Raw genomic sequence first — 12,188 nt, forward strand, 5'->3', positions numbered from 1 at the left:
TCTGAAAAACCACTGAGGCTAGAGAGCTGCAAATTGGTATGTTGATCATCCACCCTCCAAGCATCAAGCATACCAAATTGCAACCCTCTAGCCTTAGTAGTTTGTATTCTATGTAAGGTTAAATTTAACCATGGTCGTGCGTCCAGCACTGCTATAGGAGCTAACAACGTAGGCCACCACCGGGCTGTGGCTGTGAAAGTTTCATGGGCATGGCTTAGAGTTTCATGCAGCATTATAAGCTATACAGGAAACACTTGATTGCAGCCCTCTAGCCTCAGTAGTTTGTATTTTATTTAAGGTTGAAGTTAACAATGGTCGTGCGTCCGACACCGCTATAGGTGTAGGCCACCACCGGGCCGTGGCTGAAAGTATCGTGGCCCGTGGCTTAGAGTTTCATGCAGCATTACACGCTTTACAGAAAATTCCATTGCATCGAAGAACCCGGTGCATTTTTTACTCGTCTGAATTATCGCTGGAGATGTAAGTGTATATATTGATGACCCAAAAATGCAAATATAGATTAGGCGGTTTTTCCATTTACTCTTCTCCAGTGTCAAGTGGATTTCGAGACTTTCTAGAGTAGATTCACATCAACCGTGCACCTGATGTCTAGGCCAGTCCCTTACGACGCTCCTGATTGGCTGTTGGTAAGCCAATCACCAGGCTGGAAACTCTTAAGTCTCTCTCGAGAGTTCACATAGGCAGAATGTATGTTCCACCACTTCTAAGGGATATATCTTCCCTCAATAGAGGTGGAACATGCATTTTGCCTATGTAAACTCTCTCGAGAGACTAAGAGTCTCCAGCCCTGTGATTGGCTTATCAGCAGCCAATCAGGGGTGTCGTAAGGGACTGGCCTAGACATCAGATGTCCGGTTGATGTAAAGCTACTATAGGCAAAGACTTCAACCGCTCCGAGGCGTTACGTTTGTATTTTCATTCTTCGCTTTGCATTAGCCGTACGAGGGAATGGTGAAGCCACAAATGTTTGACTGACAGGTTAATATGCTCAGGCGACAGGTATATACAGGGAGTAGTAGGCTGTGTGGCAGACAAGTACCTAGAAGCCAGTAGCTTTTCCGATAGGTGTATGACTACTAATCCTTACAAACTAATTCTTACTGCCTTATTTTTATGATTGATGTCCAGAATACAACTTATTTAGTGGGAAATGAATATTTAATGATGAATAAGGTCCAGAATATTATTTATTTAGTGGAAAATGGATATTTAATGATGATTAAGGTCCAGAATACTATTTATTTAGCGGAAAATGGATATTTAACAGTGAATGGGGTCCAGCATACAACTTGTTTAGTGGGAAATATATATTTAATAATGAACAAGGTTCAGAATACAATTGATTTAGTGGAAAATGGATATTTAATTAATCATGAATAGGGCCAGAATTCAACTTATTTAGTGGGAAATGTATATTTAATAATGAACAAGGTCAGAATACAACTTATTTAGTGGAAAATGGATATTTAATTCATCCTGAATAGGGCCAGAATACAACTTATTTAGTGGGAAATGGATATTTAATGATGAATATGGTCCAGATTACAACTTATTTAGTAAAAAATGGGTATTTAATGAAAAGTAGGGTCTGGAATATAACTTTAGTGGAAAATGGATATTTAATAATGAATAATGTCCAGAATACAACTTTAGGGGAAATGGGTATTTAATAATGAGTAGGGTCCAGAATACAACTTATTTAGTGGAAAAAGGATATTTGATTATGAATTATCGTAACAGTGAAATGGGGACTTGGTCGTTAGTCTGATGTTGTGGGTCGCAGCTTGTTAGTTTTGTAGTGAGAATGAAAGAGAGAGAAAGAAACTTAGCGATTAGTACTTTATCAAAATATATACATTACATGATTGCAGTCGGTATTGCCTCGACGAGGTATTCATCATCGCAAATATCTAGCACTCTGTGCAGTGCTTAAAGGACCTCTGTGAAATTCCGCCACTTGTGTCGTGTCTTTACTGTTCTTTCTTCTTCAGCCTTTTACTCTCCTCCTCCTCCTCCTCCTCCTCCTCCTCCTTATTCTTCTTCTTCTCCGTATTCTTCCTCCTCTTCTCAGTTTAATCCTTAGTCGAGGTAGCTCATTTTGACGAGCCATCTCTGGATGTGTGTGTGTGTTTTTTCTTCTTCTTTTTTTAAGTCTTCAGGCAACTCGTTTCACGATTTCTTTTGGAATATGTTTTGTGGACGGATGCCCTTCCTAACCCCAACATTCCCTATTTCGGCTTTCGTTTATCTTTCTGCAAAAGAAAACTATCGTGCCCGCTTTGTCTGTCTATCCGCTCTCACATCTTGAAAACCAGTGAGTCTAGAGGGCTGCAATTTGGTACGTTGATCATCCACCCTCCAATCATCAAACACACCAAATTGCAGCCCTCTAGCCCCGGTAGTCGTCATTTTATTTAAGGTTAAATTTAGCCATAGTCGTGCATCTGGCAGCGATATAGGCCAGGCCACCGACGGACAGGGGTTTTATAATTTCATGGGCCGTGGCTCATGCAGCGTTATACCGAGACCACCGAAAGATCGGTCTATTTTCGGTGACCTTGGTTATACGATGTACAGAAAGCTTCGGCGCATTTTTTTTTTTTACTTGTCTAGATTATATTTACAGAACAAATTACCGTTGCCAATATCCTACAGAACGAAAGAATGATACATTGAAAACCGAGCGCATTGATTTCGCCTTGTCCGTCGGTCGGTAAGGGCGAGAACTGGTGATGATGTGCGGATATATGTTTGACACACCTGCACGTGATATTCTTAGCTCGACAAGGTCATCGTCGTCGTAAATGTATACGCACCGAAAGTGATTCGGTGCACGCAACATCACGCATTCCTCTCTTCCTGGTATATAGATTGCTCGTCGATAATGGATCTAGAAAGGCGGCCCTTTCTCAACATGAGTTTTGAATGACCTCAAAGCCCATCGATAAGACCGAAGAGGCTTGAACGTGTGGAATCCCCCTAATATTAAACTTCACAATAAATAGCATCTGAAAACAAAGTCCCGAGATAAGCTTTCGTTTAGCACCAAAGCAGTCTAAGGTATCTTGCTGGGAGAATAATTATTCCGTTTGCGTTGTCAGGGTGAAAGCAAGTCCTTAAATTTGAATGACTGATTCGCCCACGCGGTCGTTTGCATGGAATAACGAAATCTTAAAAGGGATGTTGCAGTTTGGAGGTCACTTAATGTGGTTGTTTTGGAAGAAAATGTTAGAACATTGTCGGCTAAAGATTGAAAAATAGCAACGTTACTTTTTTTTTTTCTCAAGTGAGTGTCCCAAAATTTCGTACTGTTTTCGTATCTCATTTCAGTTTATATTATTTGTCTTAAAATGAAGCTACCCTTCCCACCTAATCGTTGGAGCGCTGTGATAATATTTTGTCGGTAAAACAAAGACATAATGGAGATTGATTGCAATTGTAGCTGCTGTAACGGATATTGATTACAACTGCAGTTGCTATGTAGGGCAATTTTTAGCGTAGTCTGTGCTGTCAAGTACCACTGAAACATCAGCACAGAGAGAGAGAGAGAGAGAGAGAGAGAGAGAGAAATCATAAGTACCTCTCTGGAGCAGCTACTTCTCAGATCCTCGGTATTATAGAACTAAAGCTGGATCTAACGGTCCTTTGGTATTGCTGCATTTCGAGATGTCGATCTTTATTGATTCCACTCCAGTAGAAACAAATAGAAGGGAGGCTATGGGAAAAAGAGGCCTACCCATAGCGGGACCCTTCGCTAATAATAGGGAAGGCATTGGGGATTGACAGACAGACAGACAAGAGTGAAAGAATTCCACAGCTTAGTAGTGGAAGGAAAGGAATTACCTGACTGATGGGAGGTGGGCCCAGGCCAGACAGTTGGTTTTTGGGGTGCCCCTCTGGAAGGAATCCGCTCTAAAGAACACAGGACAGATTATAGTATTCAGAATACAACAGAATATTGACAGACTAAAGTCATGCTTCCAGCAGACGATGAGTCAGAAATAACTTTTTTTTTTTTTTTTTTTTTTTTTTCTTTTATCATTCTACCAAAAAGCGATAAGGGGTGAAAGTTTATTTTAACCGTATGTGGACCGAGTGAATGTATTGATTTAGTTTTTCCTCTTTGGATTAAACCAATTTCACCATGGATGTCCTGCTATATAGTTGCTGCGACTATAGTATCCGCCAATCAGTAAATAAATAAAGGTCCCAATCGAATTTCTCTACAGCATATATAATGCTGTATGAAACTGTCAGTCACGGTTCATAAAACTTTCAGCCACGGCCCTGAGGGGCCAGATGTACGATCATGGCCAACATTAACAATAAAAAACTCAAGTAAAATAAAAAAAAAAACTACTGAGGCTAGAGGGCTGCAGTTTGGTAAGCTTGATGATTGGAGGGTGGATGATCAACATACCAATTTGCAGCCCTCTAGCCACAGTAGTTCTTAAGGAGCTTCGATGAAACTTTTATTTTTATAATTTTAGCTTCGAATTTTTCTTTAATGAGGAAGTAATTACGCCATTCAAAGTTAATGTGAACATCACTTCACATCTCACTTCTGTAAGTTCTTCAGCAAATATCCACAATATAAGCCAAGATCTACTAGCTAGTTTTTGTTTTTATACGAAGCCGATACTTGTTCACCATCTACGGAGCACTTACTTTGCGCCGTAGAACTGCAATCATCTTGATTTATATGACAGCCGTGGCTCTAAATGCCGTAAGTTCGAGGGTGCTCGTGCTTTGATCTCGGTTTTTATTTTTTTATTTTTTTTTTATCGGAATAATTTTGACGCTTTGGTTACTGTGTGAGAGGTGCAACACCCGTTCCTTGATCTATTTTAGTCTAGTGTTGAACTTCGTTTTTAGTTTAATGTAAAAGAAACTATAGAGACGGCTTTGTCTGTCACCCATTACTGTGTGAGAGGTGCAACACCCGTTCCTTGATCTATTTTAGTCTAATGTTGAAGAAGTTCGGTTTTTGCTTCCTGTACAAGAAACGATTGAGATGGCCTTGTCTGCCCGTCCGCACCCTTTGTGTCCGCCCCCTCAGATCTTAGAAATATGAAATAAAGTCTGAGGAACATTCGATGCTCAATGAAAACAATATGATAGAAAAAACAGCTCTTACGCCGGCATTATTCAGATAGTTGTACAAGGATAACTGCACTCTCTGGTAGGCCGAGTTTAAAGCTGCATGTCCGGAACTCATGGCATCATGTTACCTGCGTTCGTCGTCGAGTGGGCAAACCCGTTTCCCTCGTCTCCAGCGAGGAAAACTATCCCCTACCTCACATCAAGAACTACGGAAACCCAGGTTCTGCCGAAGGCGTGGTGTAATAATAGCGATTGTTAGAAATAAATACGCAGTATGTAGCGCTGATCTTAAAGTGGAGTGTTCAATAGCAGTTAGGTCATGCACTGAAAATCAGATTGTCGGTTACCGCCTACTACGTTGTGTAATTTCTGTGTGCCTGTTATATCAACTTAATGTGATCAGAAAAACAGCATTAAAAAAGTGTTATGAGATACCAAACGGTTGTTCGAAGGAAGAAGCTGGCATGGAAATCTCATTAGGTCAAGTAGTACAGACATACCTTTATGAAGAGAATTCACTTTCGATCGCAATCGTCTTGCTGCTTAAAGGATAGAAACTAAAAAATATATTCTTTGTAAAACGTTCGTGAAGTGGCAGACAAGATGATTCGAGTTTAGGCTGATAGAAATGATCTCGAAGAAACCTTTTCATGTGAGCTGAAACATTACTGTGCTGGAATATGTCAGTGACGCGAAGTATACAGAATATACGCATAACTTAAAAGGTGACATCTTTGGCAAAAGCAACTTAGACGATGCCGGAAAGATCCCTGTGCCCGCCCACCAATGTTACTGTTAGATAAAAGAAGATAACAGTCGCTCGAGTCATGAAAAATCACGGTGCTAATCTCTGTAGTCGTGCCATGCTGCAGCATGTGGTGAAAAAGAAAAAAAATGTGCGATTCCGTCGTACAAATGCCATTGGGAACGCATATACCGTTAAGAATACTTTGGTGCTGTCTATAGTCTATTTAGATAATTTTTTTTATCTTTTATTGGAAAAAATTTCACATTACATAATAGGTAGGGTGTTACAAAATATTACAAAATAAATTAATCTTTGCCCCTCTTCTTGTCATGTTTATATAGTTCTTGTTCATATAATTTGCTTGGGTTTCGAAGAACTTTGGGATCTTTTTGATGTGATTTTGCGCCTTGCATTAGTTTTCGTTTACCCGATTTCATAGATATGGATTGTATAGGCCTAGTTTGCATCATTAACAAGTGGTTTAATACTCAAGAGAGATAGAAGAAAAAGATGAACCGAGTGTGTATCGTAACTCCTTTACATTTTAGAATCCATCGTAGCTCAGCCATGAGAAAAAGAGGTTCTGGAATAAGTCTGTATATATTTACTTTGAAACTCAAACGCGCACAAACGGAGACGACAGAAATGCGAAAAAGATGTTCTGGAATGTCTGTATATATTCATTGAGAAACACAAACGCGCTCAAACGGGAGTGTAAGGTGGTCATATCAGGTTAACTCTTGGAGGAAAGTTGTTTCGTATGAGTGTGCTTTTACGTAGCAGTCATCTTGCATGAGTACAACTATCGCACCTAGTACTATTTCCACGGTAGAATGATGCACAGTGAAATGTGTGCGCCCACAACACACTTGACCAATCTCTTGAAAGAGATTGAACATAATTTTGCTATAGCTAATAGACAGACTGATAGACAAAACTAGCTGAAAATAAGTTGTTGGATAATGAATAGAGATCGTGGCAGAGAAGGGGTGGCCACGTACGGTAGACCTATGGAATATACTTCGATTGTGGGTAGGCCTAGGAATTGGAATGTGCAGAGGGGGGAGGGGTGGGAGAGGGAGGTAGTGTGAGGAATGGGTCAATGGGACAGTTTTGAGTAGGTGTGGGAAATGAGGGTTTATATCGATGACTACGGATGACTACGATTAGATATCAAATGAGCGGTTCGTGCACGAGACGCGCCTTGGGTGTGTAGCCAGTGGATCCTGGGTGTAGTCACGTGTAGCCACTTAATTGAGCACTGGGAGGTGATAAATTATCGACGCGCAAAATGTTTCCTAAAAAAAATTGAATGCTTAGAATCACCTCCGACCTCCCTCCACTAATAGAAGATAAACTACTAATTTGGACATGTATATAGTACAGTAAATGCAGCACAGAAGTTAGTACGTATTGTATGTAAGGCCTCATATATTTACGACAGTGATAATATCGCTGCAACCTTTTTATAAACCATATGTTCTTCCTCTTAATCGAATACTGTTTTCTGATGTGGATGTCTGCTACTGCCAGAGATTTTGTCTTGTAGATAGAGTGGATCCTGGCGGTAGGTTTTTGTTTCTTAATGTTAGCAGCTATGACTTGGACCGTGGAGATTGAGGCATCGTGATGAACACTGTTGATATCGCATATTAGCTAACTTGTCTCCGTAGGGGGTTAGACCCGTCAGTTCACCTTATGTGGTGCACTGTAGGCATTTCTTTCCTTACAGCGTCCCTTCGGCCTCTAGCTGCCTGCAATCTCTTTCATTCCTTTTACTGTACCTCCGTTCATAGATTGTTTCAAACCCTCTTACTGTACTGTTAATTTTCCTTCCAGTGTGAATGGCTTTGTAGGTCCCAGTGCTTGGCATTTGACCTAAATTCTATTATTGCATTCCATTTAGCTTACTTGCGAAGAACGTACTTGGATTATTCTCATTTGAAGTGAGAGTATCTTTCCAGATGATTTTTTAAAAATTTTATTTTATCGGATTCCTCTGCCTTAGTGTATCTCCTTGTCATACGCCGTGAGTTTGCACTGTCGTGAAAGTGATGTGTTTACCCTTACTGAATTAGTGACCTCACCCGCCCCCACCCCCCCCACCCGCCCCCACCCCCCCCACCCCCCACACACACACATACGTTTTATCCGGTATGTATCCCCTTTGGGGAGCAAAAACATGAACAAGAAAATGTAAATATCATAAAGATAATGAACCACAAGAAACATGAGTCAAGTTGGAGGCCACAATCTACGAAAGATCTATAAATATATACAGATAAACATATACCGATAGAGAGGTAGATTTATGACAAGCTCTGTAAATGTTCCAGATCTGAAAAAAGTGGAAAATTTATGACTGTTAAAACCTCAGTTGTATAAAAGATTTCCACCGACCTGTTCGATGTAGTACCCAACAACTAATGTAGCTGGTTATCGCAACGCAATCTCCTGTTAACATATCGGTAATGGAAAAGTACTGAAAGAGTCGAGAGCAGGAGATAGAAAAGTGTTGATGATAACCTGTTATCTCCCGTGGATGCAGATAAAGTTTTTATACGTAATGGAATAATTCTTTGCAGGCTTCGTACGAGGTTAGGGGTTTTTTTAGGAAGTGTCAGGCAAATCATTATCTGATAAGTCGACTGTTTTTTCCTCTTTTTTAGTTTCCTTTCTCCCTGAGAGCTTTCGAAGACTTCTGCCCATGGAATTTAGCTTGATTTTGAGTTTTTTGTCAAGGAAAATTGAGATGGCTTTTGTCTGTCCGTCCGCACTTTTTCTCTCCGCCCTCAGATCTTGAAAACTACTGAGGCTAGAGGGCTGCAAATTGGTATGTTGATCATCCACCCTCCAATCATCAAACATACCGAATTTCAGCCCTCTTACCTCAGAAGGTTTTATTTTATCTCAAGGTTAAAGTTAGCCATAATCGTGCGTCTGACAGCGATAGACAGGCCACCACCGGACCGTCACTAAAAGTTTCATGGGCCGATGTTCACACAGTATTACACCGAGGCCAGCGAAAGATAGATAAATTTTCGGTGGCCTTGATTATACGCTGTACAGAAAACTCGATTGCTCAGAAGACACTTCGGCGTATTATTTACTTTTTTTCTTTTTTCTTTTCCCTATCATATTATGCTACGCCGTTAATTGGGCAGAAACCTTAGGTCCCAGACCAAGCTAATCGGTCAGACTTAGGTCATCAACTGGAGACCATTCTCTCTCTCTCTCTCTCTCTCTCTCTCTCTCTCTCTCTCTCTCTCTCTCTCTCTCTATTTATGCTGTCATGCGAGCGAGTGATCCAGTAACGTATCTTTTATATAGGAATGTGTACAGAAAAGCCAGGTGGGGTGAAGAAAGCATTGGTCAGACCAATATTATTCAAGGTCTCTCGCGCTGGCCGTGAATATTCCAACAGTGGCACTTTGGAATCTCCCCGCGATCGATGCCCTTCACCGCGTTTTGTGGAATTATATGAAGGTTTGCTTACACACTGAAATCAGGTCGATATAATCGCGCCTGCGATAAAATAGATTCGGGACAGTACTCTGTATAGCGGAAAGACAAAAACCGTCAGTAGTCGAATGAGATGTATATTATTGGAGTCCTCTGACTTTTGTGTTGTTTATGCACCACCGAACAGCAGCCAGTATTTTCTGAGCCATTATGGTCACCTCATGTAAAGAGACTCGAGATCAAGGTAGTATATTCTCCATCGTTTGTGTGGTATTGTTATTTTCTTTCGAAGCTTTCTTTTGCTCTTCTTTGTTGACTGACAATGTCTAGCTACGCGAGAAAAACGCACCCGAAATTCGGTGTCAAATGCCCGAAATTCGGTGGCAAATGCCCGAAATTGGGTGGCAAATGCCCGAAATTCGGTGGCAAATGCCCGAAATTCGGTGGCAAATGTTCAAAATTTTGTTGTCAAATGTCCGAAATTCGGTGTAAAATGGCCAACATTCGGTGTCAAATGCCCAAAATTCGGTCAAATGCCCGAAATTCTGTGTCAAATGCCCAAAATTCTGTGTCAAATGCCCGAAATGCTGTGTCAAATGTCCGAATTCGGTGTTAAATACCCGAAATTTTGTGTCAAGCCCGAAATTCGGAGTTAATTGGTAGCTGGCATCTTTCATTCCGCATGTCATCTTCATGACCAATGAACTGGTTGTTGTTCCATGCTTGTGATCATCTGTCGTCCTCGATTCTCTGCCATGCTTCGTCAGTGCTCGATGTATTCATCTAGGTTCATGTAATATGTGCTTGATGCGTCTTGCCTTGCATCCGCGAAAGCTTATATAGAGATTTGATAAGCCTCTTTTGCTTGGCTGTTATTTTTATATATCCCTTGATGGGCGATATTGTCATTGGGCTCCCTCTGGACACTTTGTTTCCTAGTGTACTGGTATTACTTACACACACACACACACACACTGTTGGCATTATTACTTCAGGTTCTTGGCAGCGTGCCTTCGGCCCCTAGCTGCAACCCCTTTCGTTCCTTTTACTGTAACTCCTTTCATATTTCTTCCCACTTACTGTCAGTGTCCCTTTCGGCGCTGAATGACCTCACAGGTCCCAGTGCTTGGTCTTGGGCGTATCATATACGTATCTGTCAATAGTTGATGAATATTCTGCTACCTTACTGAATTAATTTGAATATACAATTTAGGCCAAAGGCCAAGCACTGGGACCTAAGAGGTCATTCAGCGATGAAACGGAAATTGACAGTCAGTAGTTTGAAAGGTGTAACGGAAGGGAAAAAAAAAGTTAAGTATGTCTTAGTTTAACCAGACCGCTGAGCTCATTAACAGCTCTCTTATGGTCTGCCCCGAAGGATTAGATCTTTCTACGTAGCTAGGAAGCAATTGATTACCTAGCGACGGGACCTACAGCTTATTGTGGGACCCGAACCACATCACATCGAGAAATAAATTTCTAATCAACAGAAACAAATTTCTCTTGATTTCACGTTGGCAGAGCGGGGAATCGAACTCGGGACTGCCAAGTCGGTAGGCGAGCACGTAACTCACTCATCCAACGAGGAACCCATAGTCTAAGAATGCTTGGAATGCTAGACTTATGGTGGGAAAGATTGCCTGAGAAGATGGATTATAAGTGGGGGCGATATGTGGAGGGGGTTGATGTGCTGCAGGTGATCCACCTCTGTGCGCATTATGCGAAGCTGCTGATGATTGAGGAAGTATCCTAAATCCAGGTGATCTCGTGCAGATGACGAGATTTGACATAAATCCGGCAGTGGTCGATGTAATCATTTCTTGGTAAATATATTTTAAGTCACACTCCTCGTTCCCAATCGATTTCATTATACTCTGGGGATAACTTACGCCCCAGGGGGAATTATAATTGATAAGTGCCTCGGCCAAGGCCCAGGCCAGAATAAAATAGAAATCCACATTTGTGTAAGATATTCCAAAGGTGCAGTGAAGCCGATGGTTGCGGGTTAATGTATGTTAATATACAGATGCCATCCCGTTATAAGTGACAAAATTCTTGTATACACACACACACACACACACACACATATATATATTATATATATATATATATATATATATATATATAGATATATATATACACTCATACATATACAGATCCATACATATGTATTAACCTGTGTTTATTACGTAGGTAGGTAGTGCCGTCAGTGCACCTCGTGTGGTGCACTGTAGGCATTACTTAAGGTTCTTTGTAGCGTGTCTTCGGCTCCTATAGCTGCAACTACTTCAATTCCTTTTACTGTACCTCCTTTCATATTATCTCACTTTCATCTTACGTTCCACCTTCTCCTAACAATTTATTCATAGTGCAACTGCTTTGAGGTTTTCCTCAAACTTTTACCGTCCATATCCGTTTCAGCGCTGAATGACCTCGATGGTCCCCAGTGCTTGGCCTTTGGCCTAAATTCTTTATTCAATTCAGTTCAATTCAATTTTCCTGTGCGTGTGTGGTTGAATATGGATTCATGTTTGCCGCTGTGATTTGTGAAACTATATTACGTCATTGTTTATTCTGCATGGACGTGTGTATGTTTTATACCAGTAGCATTGGCCGGCTATACTATCGACTATAACTATTGCTTGATAGTTATGCTTCCGTACTAATCTTTTTACTAACGTTACCTTCGTTACTGTTACTGTTCCTATACCAAAGATTGTTTTCTGTCGTCGAATATTCCACTTCAGAAGACGCTGGCATCTCTTCTACAGTCAATTGCTATTGAGGATTTTTTTTTATTTCCATTGCTGGTGCAAGTCTACGATAGAGTAGTTTCTGTGTTGCCATATTTTCT

The 12,188-nt window shown here is 40.9% G+C and overlaps 1 protein-coding gene across 2 annotated transcripts in view; it reads left to right on the forward strand.

The window, feature by feature from the left end:
• LOC135198548 (branched-chain-amino-acid aminotransferase, cytosolic-like) overlaps nt 1–12,188 on the forward strand; it is a 52,213-nt gene that overhangs the window by 9,541 nt on the left and 30,484 nt on the right. Inside the window, exon 1 of one of the 2 annotated variants that reach the window (XM_064226234.1) lies at nt 5,207–5,344. The exons of the other annotated variant lie outside the window; for it this stretch is intronic. Coding sequence (XP_064082304.1) covers nt 5,225–5,344 — 120 coding nt within the window. The 5' untranslated portion in view covers nt 5,207–5,224. Of the gene's footprint in view, nt 1–5,206; nt 5,345–12,188 lie in introns of those variants that run through there. 2 annotated transcript variants of the gene reach the window in all.

Source organism: Macrobrachium nipponense, chromosome 22 (assembly GCF_015104395.2).
Source record: "Macrobrachium nipponense isolate FS-2020 chromosome 22, ASM1510439v2, whole genome shotgun sequence".
Classification (NCBI taxonomy): Eukaryota; Metazoa; Arthropoda; class Malacostraca; order Decapoda; family Palaemonidae; genus Macrobrachium; species Macrobrachium nipponense.